The sequence below is a fragment of the Bacidia gigantensis genome (assembly GCF_019456465.1).
Source record: "Bacidia gigantensis strain McMullin 20006 chromosome Unknown contig_125, whole genome shotgun sequence".
Taxonomy (NCBI): domain Eukaryota; kingdom Fungi; phylum Ascomycota; class Lecanoromycetes; order Lecanorales; family Ramalinaceae; genus Bacidia; species Bacidia gigantensis.
In genome coordinates this window covers 397983-421142 of record NW_025408591.1, presented here as the reverse complement: position 1 = coordinate 421142, position 23160 = coordinate 397983, and the positions used below count along the sequence as shown (strand labels likewise).

General features: G+C 48.4%; 10 protein-coding genes and 1 non-coding gene across 11 annotated transcripts; 6 read left to right on the top strand and 5 right to left on the bottom strand.

Moving 5' to 3' along the window:
- Window positions 1–391: 391 nt before the first annotated feature.
- KY384_000944 (uncharacterized protein) lies at window positions 392–2536 on the bottom strand (the record flags this gene model as incomplete). The annotated part of the gene is made up of 8 exons (XM_044809476.1): window positions 392–564; window positions 585–1626; window positions 1677–1943; window positions 1993–2122; window positions 2176–2252; window positions 2303–2322; window positions 2378–2418; window positions 2484–2536. The coding sequence occupies 8 exons, from the start codon at window positions 2534–2536 to the stop codon at window positions 392–394; spliced, it is 1803 nt and encodes a 600-aa protein (XP_044673383.1).
- A 619-nt stretch (window positions 2537–3155) lies between these two features.
- On the top strand, window positions 3156–5367 carry PAA1 (Polyamine N-acetyltransferase 1; the record flags this gene model as incomplete). Its single annotated transcript, XM_044809475.1, has 8 exons — window positions 3156–3218; window positions 3278–3383; window positions 3440–4083; window positions 4134–4248; window positions 4301–4445; window positions 4495–4595; window positions 4642–4979; window positions 5029–5367. 8 exons carry the CDS (start codon window positions 3156–3158, stop codon window positions 5365–5367), a joined length of 1851 nt encoding a protein of 616 aa, XP_044673382.1.
- A 278-nt stretch (window positions 5368–5645) lies between these two features.
- On the bottom strand, window positions 5646–6548 carry RPS3 (40S ribosomal protein S3; the record flags this gene model as incomplete). The annotated part of the gene is made up of 3 exons (XM_044809474.1): window positions 5646–5960; window positions 6012–6325; window positions 6392–6548. The coding sequence occupies 3 exons, from the start codon at window positions 6546–6548 to the stop codon at window positions 5646–5648; spliced, it is 786 nt and encodes a 261-aa protein (XP_044673381.1).
- Window positions 6549–7640: 1092 nt separating this feature from the next.
- KY384_000941 (uncharacterized protein) lies at window positions 7641–10662 on the top strand (the record flags this gene model as incomplete). Its single annotated transcript, XM_044809473.1, has 2 exons — window positions 7641–9235; window positions 10224–10662. 2 exons carry the CDS (start codon window positions 7641–7643, stop codon window positions 10660–10662), a joined length of 2034 nt encoding a protein of 677 aa, XP_044673380.1.
- A 774-nt stretch (window positions 10663–11436) lies between these two features.
- KY384_000940 lies at window positions 11437–11517 on the bottom strand. The gene has a single exon. It is a non-coding gene; the product is annotated as a tRNA-Lys (tRNA).
- Window positions 11518–11817: 300 nt separating this feature from the next.
- On the top strand, window positions 11818–12269 carry PIN4 (Peptidyl-prolyl cis-trans isomerase pin4; the record flags this gene model as incomplete). The annotated part of the gene is made up of 2 exons (XM_044809472.1): window positions 11818–11955; window positions 12012–12269. 2 exons carry the CDS (start codon window positions 11818–11820, stop codon window positions 12267–12269), a joined length of 396 nt encoding a protein of 131 aa, XP_044673379.1.
- A 10-nt stretch (window positions 12270–12279) lies between these two features.
- Window positions 12280–13574, bottom strand: KY384_000938 (uncharacterized protein; the record flags this gene model as incomplete). Its single annotated transcript, XM_044809471.1, has 3 exons — window positions 12280–12789; window positions 12847–13353; window positions 13557–13574. 3 exons carry the CDS (start codon window positions 13572–13574, stop codon window positions 12280–12282), a joined length of 1035 nt encoding a protein of 344 aa, XP_044673378.1.
- A 304-nt stretch (window positions 13575–13878) lies between these two features.
- KY384_000937 (uncharacterized protein) lies at window positions 13879–16192 on the bottom strand (the record flags this gene model as incomplete). The annotated part of the gene is made up of 2 exons (XM_044809470.1): window positions 13879–14009; window positions 14107–16192. 2 exons carry the CDS (start codon window positions 16190–16192, stop codon window positions 13879–13881), a joined length of 2217 nt encoding a protein of 738 aa, XP_044673377.1.
- A 1331-nt stretch (window positions 16193–17523) lies between these two features.
- KY384_000936 (uncharacterized protein) lies at window positions 17524–18002 on the top strand (the record flags this gene model as incomplete). Its single annotated transcript, XM_044809469.1, has 2 exons — window positions 17524–17730; window positions 17751–18002. The coding sequence occupies 2 exons, from the start codon at window positions 17524–17526 to the stop codon at window positions 18000–18002; spliced, it is 459 nt and encodes a 152-aa protein (XP_044673376.1).
- Window positions 18003–19121: 1119 nt separating this feature from the next.
- Window positions 19122–19886, top strand: KY384_000935 (uncharacterized protein; the record flags this gene model as incomplete). Its single annotated transcript, XM_044809468.1, has 1 exon — window positions 19122–19886. One exon carries the CDS (start codon window positions 19122–19124, stop codon window positions 19884–19886), a length of 765 nt encoding a protein of 254 aa, XP_044673375.1.
- Window positions 19887–21496: 1610 nt separating this feature from the next.
- On the top strand, window positions 21497–22048 carry KY384_000934 (uncharacterized protein; the record flags this gene model as incomplete). The annotated part of the gene is made up of 1 exon (XM_044809467.1): window positions 21497–22048. The coding sequence occupies one exon, from the start codon at window positions 21497–21499 to the stop codon at window positions 22046–22048; it is 552 nt and encodes a 183-aa protein (XP_044673374.1).
- Window positions 22049–23160: the final 1112 nt, after the last annotated feature.

The window sequence follows — 23160 nt, the reverse complement described above, 5'->3', positions numbered from 1 at the left end:
TGAGATTGGATGCTCGATATATGAACGAGTGTTCTTGGAAATTTGCATTGTACTGTTTGTTCCAATGGTACTTCGACGGCGAAATTTGTATATGATACGCACGGGCGGTAGTTTGTGAATCGGTTGTCTATGAGCAAGTGGGAGATACTGCGGAATGCTGTAATGAGGATGGCTTTAGATTGAAGTCAAGCGTTGAGTTGTATATAGCAAGTGCTGGAAGAGACGATGAATATCGAAAGCAATGCAATATCCAAATAACAGCCGGATTCTACGGCTTCACGCATATCTTTCTCTGGCCTCTATGTTCAATATCTACAATTCTTTTCAATTCCACCTATGCATAGGCCACTGTCGCCCCCGTTTTATTTCCTATCACATTCTGTCCTCTTCACTACAAGAACACCTCCACATTGATCTCCACAACACTAATCGGATACCTCAACTCAAACTTCTCCAGCACAGTCGGATGCAATATCCCGAAAGTTCCAATAACCTCATCTCCCTTCCGCCCTGGCATATCCAAATGAATCTCCGCCGCATGTCCCTCGAAGAACATCGGATGCCCTGTCTCCGTGATCCAATACTTCGCCTTCCCCTTCTCCTCCCCACCTTCTCCCCCGCAATATCTCCCTCATTGACCGTAAACGCCGCCTTCAGCATCAACATTATCCGGTCTAGCAACCCATGCACGACTTCGAACCCACTCCCCTGCTTCCCGCAGAACGCCGCAGCGAAGTGTCGCTCATTCCTTGCTTTTCGCTCCAGCTCGGGGGCCTTGAAGACTACGTCTGCGACTTCAAAGATCTTCACGGGGAGCGCGTGGTGTTTGTTCTCCTTTAGCGTTTTGAGAAGCCCGGGGAGTAGGCTCGTGCGCACGACTTGGTATTCGGCTGTTTTGGGGTTCGCGAGCCTGACGGCTGTGGTGCCGTCGTCGCGCCGGTTGAGGTAGGAGAAGTTCTCGTCGTGGGAGCAAAGGATTAGGGGCATCACTTCTGACCAGCCGGCCATGGCGGCTTCGATGCGGACGATGTCGGAGAGTTTGTTGATGGGCAGGGGTTGGGCGATTGTGCCGCTAACTTTGGGGAAGTGCCGAGGGAGATTGTTGTAGCCGTAGGCAATGGCGATATCTTCCATTATGTCGGCTTGGTGGAGGACGTCGGCGCGGGTAGGGGGGATGTTGACGTTGATGGTGTCGGGATTCTTGGGAGAGTGGTGAGCGGTATATGACATGCGGGTTAGGAGCTTGCAGGCTTCGTCTGGGGAAAGGGAGAGTCCGCAGCAAGCGTTCAGGTAGGAAAGGGAGGCAGTTGTTTGGCGGGGTTGGAGATCTGGGGCGAGTCGGGTTTGGTTGTTATGGGGGGAATGGATCTGGATATGTTCGACGGTGAAGGGGGTGGATGTGTATTGAGAGAACATGCAAACAAGGATCTGATTGACGATTTCCAGTTTGGTGCGATCAGTCGCTGTGATGTCGATGAAGACGTTTCGGGTGGTAACCTTGATTTTGGTGTGCTCGGAGTTGATGATGGGTGGCATGGAGCAGACAGTTCGATTGGCGTCGAGGATCACGGGGTAAACCGGGGAGTCTCGGATGATATGTAGGTAGCGGCCTAGGTGTCTGTCGTTCTGTTGGGGTATTCAGTATCTCGAGGCGAATTTGAAGCGCCTTTTCGTACCTTATAGAACTCCATGAGCTCTGCGCCATTCATTGATTTCGTTTGATTAAGTGGGATGAATTTGATATCTTTGGGCGGCAACGCCTCGTATGTGAAGGGACCTTGGATAGTATCTAGGTCGTGTGTGCCAATCGAAACTAGGGTCCGTTGCCGGGCGAGGTTTTGATGTAACTTATCTTGCAACGCAATAAAGGACTCGTATCGCTCTTGTGTAAAGGTGATGTTTCGAAGTATTGCACCTGATAAAAGAGGCCGTACCTGCTCGGTCTGCCCAGGGTCAATCGACATTCGCCAAACGTGGGTCATGGGCACAAACCGATTTGTGGCATGTCAAGACTTCTGGCTTGCCATTGGGTGGAGAGATGGCTTTGTATTCGGGAGAAGTCGCCTTTAGATTGAAGATGTTGAGCATCAACTGTATGCCCTCGAAACAGAGCATATCGTATCTAGCCAGCATTATCAATCCCTGAGCTCGTGCTTTCGGTGACTTAGGAACTACCGATTCGCAGGTATCTCAATCTTGAGCTGAGCAGGCTCTTGCTTGCCGTTGACGATCGGCCGCTCATCGTTGGAGGTCTAAGCATGCTCAGCGATTTCACAAGCAGTACAGAAGGACACTTTCTGACATCTTCATCAAGCTCAATGCCTTTGGACAATTTAGCTCAAGTCGTATTGTGGTAATAGTACGGACGTGCACGGACCAAAGTCGAAGCACAGCTCATCGAACTCTTCTGTAGTATATCTAGCACGATGGCAGTAATCAGCACCTTGGAAGAATCCACTCGATTTCAAGGTAAATTTACCTACTCTTGTTGCAGAGCTTCGAACAGAGCCGCTTTGTCTACTGTGATAGTGGGCATGCTGGAACGATGAGCTAGAGAAACGCTCTCGTTGCAAGGCCGAGCGCCTGAGCTCAAAGTTGCCGATTTGATCTGGTCGTAGAAGTCAGTCGAGATTGAGTCAGATCAGACGAGGTACCTTGCAGCCAGAAAAGTGCAGCACCAAAACGCGCTGTGTAGGGCTGAGTGCTTGGCGGTTATTTCGCAAGGCACAATCTAACGTCGATTGTTTGTACCCTGCATAACCACGCAACGTGCTAATGACTCGCATCGGGTCAGAAGCCTTGTGATATCTTTTCCACAAGCTAGGCTGCCTGAAAGTTGTACCACCAAGGGATGATATCCGCAACTTAGCTCTGAACGACCCTTAATCCCTATTCGACTTCTCTTTTGATATTACTGCTTTACTCGACATATAGAACCCTCACCTCAGGCGCTAGTTGCTTCAAAGTATTATTCGGGCGAAGCAGCACGCTTCTCAGACCTCGGCCTCCTCGACTTTAGAAGCTGCGACCTTGTCGCCGGCAATACGACTCGTCCCAGATTCTTTTCTTACAGCGCGACCTCGAGTCTAGACGCAGACTACACGTCGATCAAATCCATTTGAAATACATTAGCTGCTACAGAGAGAATATCCGTTATGGACAGCGACGCTCAGAATGACCCTCTCTTTCCTATAGCTGTTCTTATAGATGAATTGAAGGTATTGAGTCCAATCATTACTCAAGGAGCAAGCCTGGTAGCTGATACAGCTACATATAGCATGATGACGTACTTTTACGACTCAATGCCATTCACAGACTTTCTACAATAGCTTTGGCGCTCGGAGCTGAGCGGACGAGAGACGAGCTGATACCCTTCCTAGACGGTCAGTAGGATTTCCAGCTAGCGCGATTCATTGTTGGATAGCTGACCATATCCAAGAGTCTGTTGAGGATGAAGACGAAGTTCTCACAGCATTAAGTGAAGAGCTTGGGAGCTTCGTAGAATATGTTGGGGGTCCCGAGTATGGGCACGTGCTCCTGTCACCTTTGGAGAATCTTGCAGCGATAGAGGAGCCTCTCGTGCGGGAGAAGGCTGTCGAGTCATTGAACAAGATATGCCACGAACTCTCACAAGAACAAGTCGAAGCCCATTTCATCCCACTGACAATGCGCCTTTCGAAAGCCGATTGGTTCACATCGAAGATCTCTGCTACTGGACTTTTCTCCGTGCCCTATTCAAAATCCTCGCCCACTTCACAGGAGAGCTTAAGACAGCAGTTTGGTACCCTGGTTCATGATGAGACTCCTATGGTTCGACGGCAAGCGGCGAGCAATCTTGCAAAGTTCGTGAAGGAAATGCCGCCTAACACCGTGATTGATGAAATGATACCCCTATTCCAGCACCTAGCGGGAGATGACCAAGATAGTGTGCGGCTGCTGACAGTCGAGATTCTTATCGCGATTGCGGAGGTTGTCCCAAAGGAGCAGCAAACGAGTCATGGCACCCTTCTAGCCGCTTTGCGAAGTTTGTTCGAGGACAAGAGCTGGAGAGTAAGATATATGGTTGCAGACAGGTTCGAAAAGGCGCGTCACGAGGGACCTATGAGGCTACGCATCATGCTGATTGAAAATAGATAGCAAGAGCTGTTGACGAGGAAACCGTGCAGCGTGATCTAGTCCCAGCTTTTGTCAAATTACTCAAAGATACGGAGGCAGAAGTCCGGACCGCAGTTGCAGGTCAAATTCCAGGTAAAGCTGGTGATAATCTATGGCATTGATTGAAACGCTGATCGCTTTCTAGGTTTCTGTGGACTTTTGGATCGAGAGACACTACTCAACGAAATCATGACAAGTATAGAGGACCTCGTCTCGGACACATCGCAGCATGTTCGCGCCGCTCTAGGTACGCAAATTAGCGGTCTTGCTCCAATACTCGGCAAAGACGAGTAAGTGGCTCTTTGTTGAGAAATTAGAGGATACCTAATGAACGAACAGAACCATCTCACATCTTTTACCTATGTTCTTGCAAATGCTCAAGGACGAATTCCCCGACGTTAGACTTCACATCATCTCAAAGCTCGAATTGGTAAACAAAGGCATGTATTCTTGCCTACTCGCCGAGATATGACTGACGTCTTGAAGTTATCGGGATTGAGCTTCTCTCACAGTCGCTTCTCCCTGCAATCGTTCAGCTCGCTGAGGACAAGCAATGGAGAGTACGCCTAGCCATAATTGAATACATACCGCTGCTTGCGAGCCAACTAGGCGTCGCTTTCTTTGATGAGAAGTTGAGCACACTCTGCATGAGCTGGCTCGGTGACACCGTTTTCTCTATACGAGAAGCTGCTACAAAGAATTTGAAGAAATTGACCGAAGTCTTCGGCGTTTCATGGGCAAGCGAAGCCATCATCCCTAAAGTCATGGCTATGGGTCAGCACCCAAATTACCTCTATCGAATGACGACCTGCTTCGCCATATCCGTGAGTAGTCCTGATTGCTTGCCTTACTTCCTTGCTGACGTTGGTCTAGACTCTTGCGCCGGCCATTGATCTTGCAACCATCGAAAAGTCAATTCTCCCAATGATGGACCGATTGGTGACAGATGATATCCCGAATATACGCTTCAACGTCGCCAAATCTTACACCATTCTAATTGATATACTCAAACGCTTACCAGCAGAAGGCACCATTCACGAACTCGACAACTCAAAGTCTTCAAGCACTCCTTCACCCAAGGGCCAAGCACTAATCCAAGAATCAATCTTACCGAATCTGGAGAAACTGCAGCAAGATGGGGATGTAGATGTAAGGTTCTTCGCTTCGACAGCTGCGGATAGGGTTGGGGATCGAATGGTAACGTCGCCGTAAGATGAATAAATAGTGTTGAGACATGTTACTGATCGACACCGGAGAGCGTCGATAACGACATCTGCACGCTATTTTGTGATGTTCGCAGCGTCGTTTTAGACAGGCATTGTGAGATACCTACATAAATCATGGGTCTGTTGCATTAAACCGAGAACCTAACGATCATATGAAGTTGGAAGATCGTTTAATGAGAAAGCTAAATGATCTGACTCCAGAGAAAAGGAAGTGTTCCACAACCAGACACTACAAACAGGTTTAGGTCCGCGAGTTCTTATACTCTATTCCTGGTTATAGTCCTCTCCACCCTCCTGTTGCTGCTCTGACAACCTTGCTTGCTCGGCGGCTTGCTGCGCAGCAACGGCTTTCGCACCATAATCCTGACTCATGGGTTGCACGACTGTCTGCTCCTCCTTGGGCTCAATGACGGTAACTGAATCTGGCAGCGATTTCTGGGGCCCAGCTTTACCCTCTGGATCTGAGCCACGCATAATCTTAACCTTGATACCAAGAACACCTTGTCGTAATAGCACGTGGCGAGTAGCACTGTCAATGAAGTCTTTGGCTGGTTGCCCAGAGTGGATCATGAATCCGTCCTACATTCATAAATCAGCCTCGTTAAAATCCGAGCAAGGGAGATTATTGACCGTGAACTTCATGCTCTTCGCTCTAGCAGCCCTCAACTTCCCACTGACAACAACTTCACACCCTTTTGCACCGCTCTCCATGATGAACCTCAGCACACCGTAGCATGCTCTTCGAACAGCCAATCCATTGAGCAATTTATATCTCAAGCTCTCACATTGCGCGACAGCCGATAACCCACGATTCTGTACCTTAGCTGCATAGAGGGAGACGGAGTTTTCGGGAAATTTGAATCGCTTCTGAATGAGGGAGGTAAGTTCGCGAATGCGGCGGCCTTGCTCGCCCAGGACTTCTTGGGTGTGCGTTGCGCGGATGACTGTATCATCGGTCAGTGGCAAGAAAAATTGACAGTATGCTGTTCATCGGAGGCTCAAGTGCTTACTGATATCAGTAACAGTAGGCGTGACACGGACTTCCACGCCTGAGTATCCCTCTTCTGCTAGCTCACGTTGGAAGAACTCGTTCAGCTCAGCATAAAATACACCATCAGCCACAAACTTCCGGCGCTTAGAGATCGCAGCACCAGGTTGGGTTGTCATGATTGATATGAGGATATCGGGCTGTGGATGCAGCAAATGAACCCAATATGGAGTTGTTCAATGTGGGACACTAGCGCCGAATCTCAAGCGAAGCGTTTGCGCTTATCGATAAGCCTTCTTTCTGGGCGCGACTTCCCATTGAAAGGAACAGATCCTGACAACCGTGCTACTAAGCCTTAGTTTTTGTTTAGAAGCTTGATAACATGTACACCATTTTTATGATTGCAATTTGTTGCTTTGACAGTGTTCTATCGTTAGATTTCAACAGACATGTTCTCGTTTCCTACTGCTGAATCCTTGCCTCAAACCAAGCTCAAGATGAAAGAGAAAAGCGCAATGCAGCGAACCCGGATTGCAAAAGTGTGATAGCCAGTTTTGACTGGAAGTCTCTTACTGAAAAGTCAAATAGGTCGACGAAGTCAAGCTCGTTCGACGAGGGGAGCAAGTCGAAGGAACGCTACATCTCACTCCTCATCACATTATTTTCATACATACACCACCAGCTACGCAAGAAGTTCCGACCCCGAAAAGTCGCGAGCTATGGGTCACCTACCATATTATACAAAAGTGTACCCTTCGACCCGCTCCGCCATCCTCCCATCTGCCTTCCTCAATTCGTCTACAATGTCGAGACTTTAATTTTGTTTGCTTTTGCTTTGACAATGAGAGAAAAGCTAGGGATGTATATGACAGCATAAGAGCCTGGACTTGCAAGATTGGGCGTATGGAAAAGGTCTATGCTTTTTCCTACCAACCACAGCAGCCTGAGAAAGATGTCAATGGATGGGAAATCTACGACCCAAGCAGCGAGTGGAGGAGGCAGGGTGTCGGTGAGAAAGGGACAGACACTGGGTGGAGGATATCAAATATAAATTGGACCTACGCTGTGTGTCTGGTTTTCACTTCCTGCGTCATGTTTAATGCTGATGACAATAGTTTTCACCGACGTATCCTTCGGTACTAGTCATTCCGTCTGCGATATCTGATAATACTCTCAATTATGCAGTGAAGTATCGTTCACGTGGTCGTCTGCCTGTTCTCTCCTATTTACATCCGGTCAACAATTGTTCTATCACACGATGTGCTCAACCAATGGTTGGGGTGAGACAAAATCGCAGTATTCAAGATGAGAAATTGCTGCTCGCAATTTTCAACACTTCAGCTGCTGCACAATCAGACTCGCAACCTTCATCAAGGCCTCGGAGTAGACAGTCTTCGAGATCAGACGAAGGAGAGGAGTCAATTCCCTTTTCAAGTGTGAATCCGCCTTTTGGAGACGTTGAAGCGTTGGAAGATGAAGTCATTGCGAGATCGGGGAGTGGTGACTCGGATGATGGTCCAAAAATTTATGGTGCTCAGCAACACAATCTGATCGTTGATGCGAGACCAACAGTCAACGCTTTTGCTATGCAAGCGATTGGTCTCGGATCGGAAAATATGGATAATTACAAGTTCGCAACGAAGATCTATCTTGGTATCGATAATATACATGTCATGAGAGATTCGTTAAATAAGGTCATTGATACGCTGAAAGACTCAGATATCACTCCTCTGCCTCCGAATCGAGAAGCTTTAGCAAAAAGCAGTTGGCTAAAGCACATTGGTCGTGTGCTAGATGGTGTTGGCATTATTACAAGACAGGTCGGTTTGCAACATTCTCATGTTCTTATTCACTGCTCCGATGGCTGGGATCGAACGAGCCAGCTCAGTGCGCTCAGCCAACTGTGTCTTGATCCTTACTACCGAACTCTGGAAGGTTTCATTGTTCTGGTCGAAAAGGACTGGCTTTCCTTCGGCCATCAGTATGAGCGCCGATCAGGTTTCCTGTCGAGCGAGAAATGGTTCAACATCGAGAATGAAAGGATTGGAGGTGATATTAACAGTAAGCCGAGCTTCGTCGCACAGACTAGCGGAGCTGGGAATGCACTGGAGAATGCTCTGCTTAGTGCAAAAGGTTTTTTTAATAAGGACAACAATAGCAGAGACTCTCTTGGCAATTCCGAGGGTGAGCTGCAAGAAGCTGGAGATCTCACTCCGAAGAAGGGTTCCACCCCCTCAAAAGATTCAAAGGAAGAGAAGAGCACTACCAAGGTGAAAGAAACAAGTCCGATATTTCACCAATTCCTTGACGCCACGTATCAGCTACTTCAACAACACCCTACCCGCTTCGAATTCAGCGAGCGTTTCCTTCGCCGGCTTCTCTACCATCTGTATTCGTGTCAGTATGGCACTTTCCTCTACAATAACGAAAAGGAGCGCATAGATTCCCGCGTACAAGAGAGAACCCGCAGCGTGTGGGATTATTTCCTAGCCCGCAAATCGCAATTTCTCAACGAAAAATATGATGGAACCATCAACGACCATGTTCGAGGGCAGGAACGACTCATTCTGCCTACACCTAGGAAGTTAAGGTGGTGGAGCGAGCTCTTTGGTCGGACTGACGCCGAGATGAATGGGCCAGAAACTACCGCCAAGTCGGCTACGGATACGAATGGTTCAGCTCAGCCAACAGTCTTGACTGGCGTGGAGACCGCTGGTACCTCGCTTGGGGCAGGTGCGCCAGGGCATGCTCTACCTAATGGCGATGCAAATGGTGTGGCCAAGCTGGCCGCAGATCTTGGAGGCCTCGGGGTCGAAGACACGAGGCCAGATAAGGACGCAAAGCAAGCGATGGAGATGGAAATGCAGTAGGTCAAGGAGCACGCGACCGCATTTCATTGAAAGTCGTGATGAGATCCATGAATTTGATTAGCGTGGCGTTTCCTAAGTCGTTATGACTTGGGTCAGGGAAGGCACAGCATTTTCCAAGGGCATGTGAAAGAATCGCACCAAGCCCACTCTTGCATCTACATCATCATTACGAATGCATTTCATGAAACACTGATATATTTTTTTCCTTTACCGAAACAAAGTGCGCTCTCTTCTCAATTGCAACTTGGCCACTACATCTTTCAACAAGTAATGGGGCCAAATGTTGTCACCAAACAGGAGGCTTATTGGACCACACCACGACGCTGATTATACAGCAGCGGCACAACCACTGACAAGGCAGCCACAAATCTATGTCAGACATCCCTAGATGGCGCAGCTCGCTCAAGGGAGCGAGATAAAAAGCCGGATTCATCATGTGCTCGCTCCAAGCGTAGAAGTACAATGGCTGAATGGCACCATGCACTCCCCTATTTTCCAACCCCCTATTCGCCTTTCACCACATTCTCCTCTCCCCATCTCTTCTCCTTCTCCTCATCCTTTTCCTCGCCACGATCCCTCCCGTCACCCCAACAGGTTGCTTCTACGCATACAATAGCACTGTCCTCCCCTCCCCAGACTTCGTCAGCCCCTGCGGTGGCGGCGCCGACACACTCAACTGCTGCGCAAAACCTGGCGCTAATAGCTGCCTTTCAAACTCACTGTGTGTGACTGGGGAGGGAGGCTACTATCTCAGTCCGTGCACGGATGAGAGGTATACGGCTAAGGAGTGTCCCCGATATTGTAGTATGTTTGAGCCTCTTCCACACTTACAAAATCCCTACAGCAGATTCGGGACGACTGCGAGAGAAAATCTGGATAGGCAATTTGCTGACCGAGAGGTAATGAAATAGTGAATCGCACCCATCCCAATATTCTAGACGTTATATACGACTACAGCGCCAACACCTGGCGCTGTTGTGGCAGTACACTCGATGGGAAAACTGACTGCGATCATCCCACAAACGAGACTTTTGATGCTCCTGCACCGAGTGGGCTGAATACGGTCTACCCGATTGGCGCACCCACTGGAGCTGCTCCAAGCTCCACCACTGCTACTGTTACTTCTGGTGCGCCTTCGACTCCAACAACAAGTGATTTGAAACAAGATGGGGATGGGAGTGCTAGTGGAAGTATTGGTGGTGGTATTGAGGCAAATGGTGGGAAAGGGGGAAAGGCTATGAGCACTTCCGACATCCTAGCCGTGAGCATAAGTCTCGCAGGCACGTTGGCCACGGTTGTGGGGGCGTATTTCACGTATGCGGCGTGGAAGGGCGTGCAGAGAAGGAGAAGGGTGAGGAGGGCGAGTGAGAGGAGGATGGAGGAGTGGTTGAGACTACGGGGGAGGGAAAGTGGGGATGGATAAAAAACACACTTTATCACAGCCACGTTGATTCATTTCTTTTCCTTCAAACAGGCGAGTCAAATGGACCACAGGGAATTGTTACACTGTTTGCGGGGACCGTGATTGTGAGGGGCGCGCTGGCATTCGGTACACCAACTCGGGAAATGAAGAAGGCATTTTTGGATGGACTCTGAGGTAGATGATTTGCATAGACAGCATGGTTTGTGGATTCACAACATAGAAATCGCTAAGGTTGTTCGAGGTCTTCGGCCGGAAGAATTGACCCACACTGTTTGGGACGAATGTGTAGAAAGATAATAAAGCATTTACGTTTAGAGAAGCCCACTTACGCAGGTCATGCTTAGTAATATGAAAATGTCCTAGAACAGGCTTCATAGCAACTGCAAAATGTTCGCAGAAATGACAGAGCTGCTTCCACGAAGATCATTGATACGAGGAGGTTGGAGGATGCAAATAGCACTGTATGATTCGAAAGCGAGAGCTCCGTTCGATAGCCGCGAATGTCTATACATTCCATGTAATGAAATGGAATTGAATACCTGTAAAGGCCAACCAACAGAAGGTCATTGCAGAAATTCCAAACATGAGAGCATCTATCTTTTCGCTGTTTTGTCTAATGCCATGGAGTAATTCGGGAAGCTAAGGAACAAACGCCAAGAAATGCCAAGACCGATGTCAAAACGCACACAAACCTTGCAAAATAGATTCTCAGGCCGCAAAAAGATAGAATGAGCTACGAGTGAAGAACATAAGGTATGAAGCAGGAGGTGCAAAAGCCGAAGGCGGGGCTCGAACCCGCGACCTTGAGGTGATCTCTTTAAGAGCCACACGCTCTACCTATTGAGCTACCCCGGCTACTCTTTAACTCTAATGCAACTTTGAAAATATATATTTATTCCTAGAATTTCCGAAAGATCGAGAGTGCCTACCGAAATCTACTTATTTTTCCGATACTTCTTAGTCGTACGAGGAAATAGAGCAGAGCCATCAAAATAAAGAGCTCTTTATCCTGAATCTGGGCGCAAGAAAGGAGGTTGAGTCCTACTCACCTTGCGCTTTAGTTAAAGCGGCAGGGCCCGGGCAACCTCCAGGTAAGCGGGGACACTTTTGATCTGTCTTACGCGCAATTTGACTTATGTGATCCAAAAGAATCTGATGGCTCCCAAAAATAAGGCAAAAGCTGACGAGAAAGTAAAGTCGGGAGGCAAAGGTAGCTCAAGCAAAGACGAAAAGACAGGCGTAGGAGGAGGCAAATTGAAAGCTGCGAACGCGATCAATACACGGCATATTCTCGTCTGTACCGACTCTTGCCAGCGCCGGCAGCTCCACTGACATAAGGCTTGTCACAGTGCGAGAAACACTCAAACAAAGAGGAAGCGCTTGGAAAGCTTCGTGAGGGGGCGAAATTTGATGAGGTAGCGCGAGAGTTTTCAGAAGACAAAGCAAGACAGGGTGGGAGTCTGGGGTGGAAGACCAGAGGCTCTTTGGACGCTGCGTATGAGAAGGCGGCATATGAACTCGAGCCAAGCACAGTCGGAAGTCCGAAATTTGTAGAGGTGAAGACTGGGTTTGGTTATCATATCATCATGGTAGAAGGCCGCAGGTGACAAAGCGAATCTATTGCGCCAACAAACGATCCTCTGCGGCGGTCAACGCATCGTCGATCAGATCCCAAAATCTTGCTTTGTCGAAGCTTCGAGGTATTCTGATGCCTCCTGTACCACGTTCGGATACTGACGAAGCAATCGTCCTTCCAAGTTGGCCGTGTTCTTCAGATCTTGCGCTATGCACACCGTCCGTGACAACCTCGACATGCCATCTTTCGCCTTCACCATCGTTAATTGTGAGCTCTTCTTCCGACAACAGGACGGCCACCGCAAGGGGATCATGAAGAGGTGGTCCAGCTTTCAAACCGAAGACGTTAGAATATGTTCTTGCGAAGTAGGTCAAAAGATCATGGAATAGCGTTCGCAAGGTAGAGGGTGGTCCTGATTGTCGGCCATGCAAGAGTTTTTCACGAATTGAATCTGTTGCAATAGCCTGATGTGTGAGATCGAGTGGGATGAGCGTCGTCTTTTTTGCAACAAGCTCATCAGGCAAGATGGACCCTGCCGCCTCTGGGTCACACTGCTCTTGGCCATTAGTAAACCTGGAATTTCATGCTTTACCGGCTTTGAAGCTTACGTATATATTGAACTCTGCCCAATCAGTCTCATTCCCACCGCCTTTTCTCAGCCCTTGCGCATCCGTGAAACCATCCCCAATGCCACCACCCATGATACTCAGGCCCTTTACATGGCTCACAGTCTCGGGAAATGTTGCAAACAACAATGCGACATTGGTCAATGCTCCAGTTGCCACCAAAGAGACCGTGTCCGCTGGCTGGTCCATGATTGCATGGCGCATTGCAAGGACGGCATTTGGCTTCCGAATAGCTGGTACATGCGCCTCGGGCAGTAGATCTGTCCCATCTATTCCACTCGAGCCATGAATGCCTGGCGCGTGAACCGCAGCTCGGCAGAATGGTTTGGCTGCACCTGGGTGCACAGGAATGTCAGGACGTCCGATGGCGGTGAGGATGCGCAGCGCATTGGACGTTGTTTGCTCGAGGCTAGCGTTGCCATGGACGGTCGAGACACCTAAGAGGTCTAGCGAGGGATGGTACGCGGCCAAGAGAAGAGCAAACGCGTCCTATAGAGAACAGATCAATCATCATCAAGGACACACAACTGTGCTTGTGAGGAGAATGTACATCGTGCCCTGCTTAGACTTTAGTCTCCAGCATTTGACTTGATGGGAGTGAAGGCTCTTGTTACTAGTCTGTACCTGGATCGCAGTCAAGCCAGAGCGACATACCCAATTGAAGCGAATTGCAAGTATTACAAATCAAGCACCTTTTTCAGCAGTCGCATTCTGTCGTCGTATGAGGCAGGAAAATCACGAAACCAACTCAGCAATGTTACACGGTAATTTTCCAGTAATGAAACCTAAGGAATTGAAAATTCTACGTCCCTTTATATTCATTTGTCCTTGTGCACAATTACGACATATTCGTTGATATGCCAGGTGTTTGATCGAAACCCGCTAAAGATATCCTGCTTTATTATCAAATATGGGACGAACATTTCAAAGAGTCCAAGTCATTCAATTGTCTCTCCAATGGAGATATTTTGCCACGTTGTCGTCGTGTTCGCAAGAATGTGGGCGATTAGCGTCCTATCTTTTGTAAATGGGCAGTAGAGTACTCTGTCCCACGTATTCCCTTGTCGCCTGCCTTCCTAAAAGGATTCTGGCTCTTGGACTTACTTTGATCATCAATATGTTGTGTAACAGAATGGCTTTCATTACTATTTTTACACGCTATGTCTGTATTTTTCAAACAATCTCACCTATTGCTCTGCTACATCAGTGGTGGTTCCTCCTACCAAGCGAGTCATGTCGTACCCTGACCCTCAATCTGAAACGGCGCAGTGGTTGACCACGCAAGAACGAAATCCTGGTCCAAGTCTTTGAATATCTTCTGAGCTGTGACGCGGACAATCACTGGCGTTGTTGGGGCTGGCTGGCAGACGACTTGCTCCACATTGTTCTGGACGTCAATGTCATCCTCGGAAAGTCCGCCGTGTCTGATCTCACCGGTCACTTTGTCGACGACGGCGAGGTTCAAGTTGTTCTGAATTTGGCCACCACCTTTGTCGTTGTAGACCATTGTGATCTTCAGCTCCAGCTCGTCAGCCGCCTTGACCGGCGACAATTCAAATGCGAAGCTATCATTTTGTCGCAGAGAGTTCCCGATCACACTACCTCCTGACGAAGATATTGCGGATTTCAAAATGTTCTCGGCCAAAATTGGAGGCGTCTGCAACATATTCACGGAAGATTGCAGATTAACACGGCCAAATCCCTGAGCTTCGACGTCAATGTCAGGAAGCTTGTCGGCGCCATTAATAATGATAGCTTTGAGCAGAGCAGCTGGAGGGTTTTGGCATCCCTTACTTTGCAGAACTTGACGTAATATTGCAGCGCAGCCAGAGACAAGTGGTGTTGAATGGCTGGTGCCAGTCCGGACTTTCCATAGGACATCAGGAAATGAGCTGCTAGTAGCCTCTGGGAGCCCATCAATTGGGGCTTTTGGGTGTCTTGTGTGAGCTGAAACGACGTTATGGCCTGGCGCAACCACATCAGGCTTCATACGTTTCACTGTTGGCGGATCACCTCTAAAACCTTTTACTGGCCCTCTGCTACTTATTGGCGACATTAAGTTTGGGTCAACTTTGTCAACATGGCTGGTCTTTGTATCTACCACAGCTCTCGTTGAACCCGAAGCGCCGACTGTCAGACAATTCTTCGCCGAAGCCTGGGACCCGATTGCAGGCTTTTCCTCACCCTTAGGAGGCCTGTCCTTGACATTCTCATTGTAGTTCCCTGCAGAAAAGCAGATTAAGACATCGGGGTTCGTTCTTACAAAGTCGTCAATAGTGCTTGCATCAGTGGTATACGCACGTTGCATCATGCCACCGCTCAGATTGTCGCCCCATGAGTTTGAGTGTATGCAAGCGTGGTGCAATTTATATGGCACCTCGAACAGGACCTGCATGCTCGGCATCACGTCAATCACTTTCCCTTTAGCATTTTGCAATGATGAGACCACTAAATCTGCATCTTGAGCCACACCTCCGACCATTCCCCGAGAGGTCTCAATCTCCTTGCCGACGATGGTCCCGCAAACATGCGTTCCATGACCTACCCAGTCGTCAACCTTCTGTGCCTCTGTCGTCCCCGTGTCTTTAGCACGACCAACAGATATCAATCCACGAATTCGATTTGTGAGAGCTGGATGGCAGTCTTCAACGCTACCAAGATCGAATCCACCATCGACCACCGCAACGATCTGTCCCGCCCCGCGAAACTCGGTGTCTCCTTGAATTCGCAAGGGCGCACCTACGATATGTTTCGCTTCGTCATCATACAAGACCGGAGTCAATGCCTCCTCGAGTATGCGGACACGATCGTCGGCGGCGATTGCTTTCAGCTTGCTGAGTGGTACTCTCAAACGGATTCTGTCAGGCATTACATCCATCTGATTTCGATCAACCTCCGAGATCTTGGAGATGTCGTCGGCTAGAGGGTCCAGGTTTTTAACGTCTTCGTGAACCATCACATCGATTGGAAACGCCTCGCTTTCAAAATCTGCTTTTCCCTGCAACTCCTCGATCAATACCGTCAGCTCATCTGGAATCTTAAAAAGGTTGCGATACACGTCAACTTGCTTAACAAAGTCCAAATTTCGGAGTGGCTCCAGGTTGGTAGGTCGGTAACGACAAAGCATGTTATTGTATCCAAGGTCCTCCAACAGGTCAACCTTTTCTTTTTGCAGTGCCGCCTTCTGGTCATCATCAAGCACATCCTTCACAGTCACAATAATATGGTCTGTATTTTGCGCATCTCGAGCATAATGCTCACTGGGATCAATCACTTGTCCATTGACTTCGATTCGTTGAGCGTCATCTGATGCTTCTATGTTAGACATTTTGAGAGAAATATCTCTGGGCCACAATCAGAACAATCCAACGGAGGAAATGAATCGGTCAAGCTTTTATTATTGTAGTCACTTTCGTAAGTTTTGATGAAGATCAGCGAACTGGGTCCCCAAGGGTCTAGATTGGAATTTCAACCGTCCGATATTCGGTATTTCCAGTAATACGACTCGCCATCGATCAGCCTTCGCAGTAATCATATATTTCGACTCGGCGTCTAGACAGGGGACTGATAGCGAGTCAGGTGAAGAATTTTAAAGACAAGCTATCAGACTTATCAGTCGCCTGAACTCTGTTATTTGAGTCTTTGCTACTTTCAAGCAACTAGGAAAAAGTGGGGAACACAAGTCTACGGAACAATTTTCCCGTCTAACGGAATGCATTCAATCTCGAGAAGAAAAGATTACGCATTGCAATTCAGTCCATAGAGGATGTTCCGAAGAGGACTCGTCAGCTCGTGGCAATGATAGTAGCGCTTTTTGACGGACTCTAGACTATGGAACTTTCAGCTACCTTGTGCGCAATGTGAAGTTCTCGATCCTAGTCGATGCATAACAGGGACCCACTTTGTTTGAACTCGTGGGTTGTGCTGAAGTTGCTCGAATTGCCGCGATGCTTCCCGGCTGTGGTAGAGAAGACACTTGTCGATGATTCGGTCGATGGATTCTCTTCACCGTATCAAGATGTGATGTGAAGGCAAAGGTGCAGTAGTATAGCTACATATTACTCCTCTTTCAGCTCGTGCAAATCCCCGTGGCGTGAGTCTCGATGCACATCGAGATTCGCTACCGCAAGTTCTAGCTGCATTGGAACACCTATTGTACGTGTGGACCGCTCGAGGCCAGTAGTGTTTACAAATATATGTGAAATCCAACTACGTTGTGTGCGAGGTGGCTTTTCGCGAAAGCACCGGTATATTTAGCTGCTTGATGAAAGTGGTAGCGCATGCAAGTGCGCGATGTAGCGTGTGACAGCGGAGCGACCTAAACCACAAGAGCGGATAGCCTAATGCGGAGTGACCATTTCTAGCCTTCAGAGCGTGATGTGAGACGGTTCCAAAATGTCGATTCTCATCCCATAAATTTGACCACTATGTAGCGCCAGTGACCGGTGACAGCGTGTGCTGTCAATGGGGTCAGATGGTCTGCCGTGACACCCGGCAGCTGAAGTTCAGAGTTGTTTTGAGTGGGGATCGGGAGGGTATAAGCAAGGGCTTCCCTTCAGACAAATTGACATCGATGCAAGCACAGAGTATAGAGACAGTTTTCTCGTTATAAATCATATCAACAGTAACTTTAGTCCACTGAGCATTCCGAGCACCACAATGGCATCCCCAACGGTAACCTACTCCACGATTACAACGGTGGTCGCTATCACAGACTACGGCAACGGCAAATACGAAGTCAAGGAGGTTCCAGCTGATGAAGCTAGCTTTCCCGGCCTCCACAGCGGAAATAGGAAGGAAATTTCGATCCAGTTGCCATTTCAATTAGGAGTGAGGCCTTCCACTATGTGTAACAAGTTGCTCACAGTCTGACATGGGACGGTCAGGTTGTCGGCTACTACGATATTGACGATAAAGAAATCGGGTTGTACACCACTCTGGGGGGCTCCAAGATTGGCTCTTCATACACCGGAGGAATTGATAGCGGCGTCAATCTTGGAATTGATTTGTGGGTCGCCAGCGGAAGTTATGGCGTGTACAAGAAAGGCAACGAGCTCAAATTCCGGTTCAATCTTTCGGCTGGCATTTCACCATTCAAGACGAATTACGGTGATGAGTACACGCTCTTCAACATCTGAAAAGACTGCGTGAAGGATGAAGTCAAGTGTCCGTGTCTCTTCTGCGTGCTCAGCCCAAATTGGCCCTTTTGTTGGACTGACATGCGGGTATCCTCAATGGGTATTGGGCTCGTGATGCGTACCATGATCCGCAACAAGTAAGTAGCATTAGCATCATCCACATACTAAGCAAGAAATGATCTTGACCAAATATTGTTGTTTGAGCCTCTTAGACTAGCCACCTCCGCTCAAGCACTGATTACTTTGTCCCTGAGCATTTGCTTGCGATTGAAAGCAAATCCACTTCTGTGTTGGATTGTTGCCGTTCCCCGTTGTGGTCGAGGGGGTCTTCGTCGCTAGTCATAAGGTTCTATCGCTCAGCGGAGGTGCGACACTAGGCCGGATGCAGGAACGCCCGGCCATTTGACTAGGACGCATATTCTTTATGTAGGACGCCCTTGAATACGTTCAAAGGCTTCCAAATGATTTCTGATCCTTAGGTCTCTACTTAGCTCCTATCAAAGAAGTCTCACAAATAATATTGTTCAGGTGGTAGTGAAATTGTGATTATGCCTCTTCGCGCAAAATGTGTCTGATTTCATAGGAATTGATGACGGCCCTAATTACATAATTGTACGCTAAGATTTTATCATATGTTGAAGACTCCAAGGTGAACGAGGTTGACAATCCAACCCGGCAAGACTCATAACTGATTTGGGCTGGCGAGTCATCCTACTATTGTCGGAACACTTCTTCTGCTGCCTTTCAGCTCTGGTTGTTCTACATCAATCCAGCTGTTTCCGGCCTGTCTCTTGACTTCGACCTGCATCGTCTCGAACAAAATAAGGGGTTGTAAATTCTTTCTAAAGAAGCTGTAACTCAGTCAGCACACTTTTCTTTGCTAGTACTGGCATACCAACCAGGTCCATGCTCCTCGGGGAGAGGTCTTCGCTGTTCCTGCGCCAAATGCGGGTCCGTCTCTTCTCAGATTGAGGCCGCGGCCGGATCCCCGTGTCCAACGCTAAATTCCCCACAATTCTCAATTTGTACTAGCTCAAGGTACCGGCCAAGAGCCCCTTTGAAGGTTGCAATATTACCTACCACTCATCCTCCCTAAAGAGAATCAGCCATGCGCATTCCATGTTAAGCCAAAGGCGTATAAGATCTTACAAGTATGCATTTTTTAGACAACCGTGGATGCTTAGAGTCCTCATCGCCCTCTGCCTCCTAATTTTACCCTTCTACATCGTGTACAAAGCACCATTCAGCCTGATCCGCGTCCTTCAAGGACGTTGGCCTGACGTACTGTGGCATGTGCAGACTTCGAAGCCGCTGATCGCACTTACGATCGATGATGGACCATCAGAATACACACAAGAGATCTCAGAACTCTTGATAGAGAATGGCGCTACTGCGACTTTCTTCATCATCGGATCGCAGGTTGACGGACGCGAAGAGACATTGAAAGACCTTGTACGCAATGGCAACGAGCTTGGCAACCATGCTATGCACGATGAACCCTCCCGGTCATTGACCGATGTCCTACTAGCTGAGCAGATTCACACGGTCGAGGACAAAATCCAGAGCATTTACCGTGACGTAAATATTGGCTCACCACCAAAGTACTTCCGTCCCGGATCCGGCTTCTTCAGTACAAGAATGCGAACGACGATAGCGAGACTAGGTTATCGGTTGATCCTTGGCAGCATCTATCCACACGACCCTCAGATACGCATCTGGCGAGTCAATGCCAAACATATATTGAGCAAGTTGCGGAAAGGAGGCATTATCATATGCCATGATAGGAGAAGCTGGACTGTTCCTATGCTGAAGGAAGTGATACCCGAGATCAAGCGAAGAGGATACCAGATAGTAACAGTGACGAAGCTGCTTCAAGAGGCTTGAATGAATTGTGAGTTCAGAGCCTGTGGATACCTGAATGTCAGAGAGTAAAAGTACTTTAAACTAAGAGATTTGGGAATTAACATCATCTGGGGATGCTTTCTGCGACTAAGCGCCGAAGGCTATGATTCCTAAAATTTACACGATTATCGCATGTACAATACGAAGTGAAAAAAACATTCAGGAGAGGAGGTAAAGTGTATGTTAAAGCACAAGAGCAGTTGCAAAAGGAATCAAATCGTTTGGCCAGTCCTGAGCCCCGACGTCCGAGGGAATCCACTCTTGCTCCTGTGTATCTTTACAATATTCGCGCCTATCTCTTCTTTTTCGGACTCTTGCCCCTCGACAGATCAACAATGGCAAGCCTTGAAGAAGTGCGATCCCCCTTTTCGTTCACTGTAAGTTTGAGTCTTTTTTGACCACTTCTCTTGCGCTCATTATCTGTTTTCGCCCGTACATCCTGCAAATTGGCATATCTCAAAAGTGCTTGAAAAGGGAACGAATGTCTGGTCAGAGATTACTTGATAGTCTCGGGATAGTCTATGCCCACGAAGCTTTTTTTGAACCTGCTGTGCGTTGGCCTACATGACGGTCGGCCTATACACACGGGAAATCGTTATCTTGGCCGTGCAGCCGTGGATGCACATTAGCCAAAGAAAGAACCCCAATACGATCTCAACGTGCATCATCTTGAAGTGAAGCGGGGGCCGAATAATGGGACCCATACTTAGACCGCTGTGGAGATCACTCAGCCAGGAACGTGCTACTACAGAAGCTCTCCGTTTGAAGATCAGTTCCGACCGTGCCAATGAAGAGCACCGGAAGCCAGATCTACCTATCCTTTGCCCGATCACTCCATGCATCCTGATCATAAGGCTGACTCTCTCTAGTCAAGTATATGAAATCTTCAAGAGATCAAGTTACGGACTGTTTGCTAATTCAGCTAATGCAAAATTTGCCCACCTGCTGCTGGCTGCCCATCTTTCCTGAGGCACCTCAAAATGTAATACTTTTAGATGGATTTTGTGTTCACAAAAAAAATTGAAAGCAATCGAGCTCGAACTGAGGACTTTGTAAGTGTTTGTTTTGATCTTGCTAATCATGCGCTTGCCTTTGGCAGCTTACGAAGCGCATAATACGATCATAATTTTTGGAGGAAATCTTATAATCCTCACTGATAAGTTATGCGTCTTTGATAGACCACAACATCCTTCAAAGTCGAACCAATGGTGCCTTTCCCAGACGAACGGTCGGCGCTTATCTCAGACAGAAGGCTATTTTCCGCATCTCGTGGGACACTGCAGCCCTAACGCGGGCACAAATCTTCACCACATGAAGGCATAGCACCCCCTGCGCATAGATCTGAAATGCGATTCCACATGCAGAGCGGCTTTGATTCTCCATTGCCCGACCAAGACAATGTAAAACCAGCGGAAGACAAGCAGTCTCGGGTCTGAGATGATGTTTCACGGTACAATCATTGGTCTAAGTTGGCCGATATTGTCTAGATATGGCTTACGCTTTTCAACTTGCCTCGATGAGGGATATTTCCACTTTCCAATACAGTATTCACAAAATCGGCTTTCCACATTTCCCAGCTTGGCGGCTTCATCATGCCAAAGCTACGATCCATTTCTGTCCTCGCACTATTCTTTGCATGTTCCGTGATCACATATGCGGCGCCTCAATCAGTCGAGGAATCGGATATCATCTGCTACGCTGAAGACGTAGACAAGGCAATATGCCTGCAGAAAGATGCCCTAGCATTGATCGATTACCTTCGTTTTGACGCTCCAGGCAGAGACGTGGAGAATATCTTGACCACGGACATGGCAGCACAGGGTCCAAATATCATACACCCACCCTACGACATCACGCGCCCTGGCAAAGTGGGTACCTGCAAAATAACCCTAAAATTCAACCTACCCCCTGTGAGCCCAGTCAGACGATACCAAGACAGATTTACGATCACTAGTGTCGCTCAGAGAGCGAGGTTCATCTTTCATCGCTGTCCATGGGACGTCGCGAATATTGATGGGTTAGGACGAGGTGGTAAGATGCTTGGTGGCGATAGACGGATAATTGGTGTGAAGTTGATTTCGGCTGAGGAGCCGGATGATGTTGGCGATATGGACTCCTTCACCGGCAATATAACCGTACTGTGAGCAAATTCCGCGATCATGTTTCAAGTGTCGTGCATTCTGCAGATATGACGAACGTGTGCGTCGATACGAGGCACCATTATAAATTGGAACTCAAGCAGTGAATTACACATGTTACAATGTATCTTCTTCTTCAACGCTCCTGGCATATCCTTCAAATACACTAGAAGAACAATAGCTTTTAATAACGGCCAAGGAAACAATGTATATCGGCAGATATCGGCAAAGTCTGTAGAGGCTCAGGGCCTTGAGTGCGTGAGCGTGGAAATGACATGAAGAATACCTGTATTTTGCATACATCGTTAAGCCAAGGGAACAAGGAGTCTCCGATCTCGATTTCTCGAGTTACAAAGCCCATGATCATGCCCCTATCTTTCATCCAAGTCACCAAAGCCATCACATGTATCGAAGATAATTTACACGCTGAAAGGCCCTAGAACTAGTATAATATTTCAGTTTTATTTCCGCCAGAAACGGCGGCCGAGCCGCTGTCACCGGAACGCTCTTTGACATTTGACGTTCCATCCCTCTTCAAGACCTGTCATGGCTTTCAAGATGCCTCCCATACCATCGACATGGATCGCCTCCCCCTTCCACCCTCCCTAGAAGACGCCCTTATACCCTCCCTCCCACCAACCGCATATTACATCCCCAACTTCATCACCCGCACAGAAGAGGCTTCTCTTCTCCACCACGTTGGTCCCCCCTTCCCCCTCACCTCTCCCCTTCATACCATCGACTAAACCCAACTCCAACCCCAGATAAACACCGCCCCCCTCCCCCAATGGCGCATCCTCTCCCACCGACGCCTACAAGCCTACCCGTCCATCCTCTCCCCCTCCAACACCCTCCTTGACGCCCTGCTGCCTCCCTGGCTCTCCCACCTTATCATCCCTCGCCTCCTCTCCCTCACCTCTCTCCCTTCCCTGAAAGGAGGCGGAAAAGGCGATCACATTTTCGCGAACACGCCGCATAGAGCCCCGAATCAATGTCTCGTGAATGAGTATAAGCCTGGCCAGGGCATTCATTCGCATGAAGATGGCGGGGCGTATGCGGGGGTGGTCTGTACGGTCAGTTTGGGGGCTAGTGTTGTTTTGGATGTTGTGGAGAAGGGG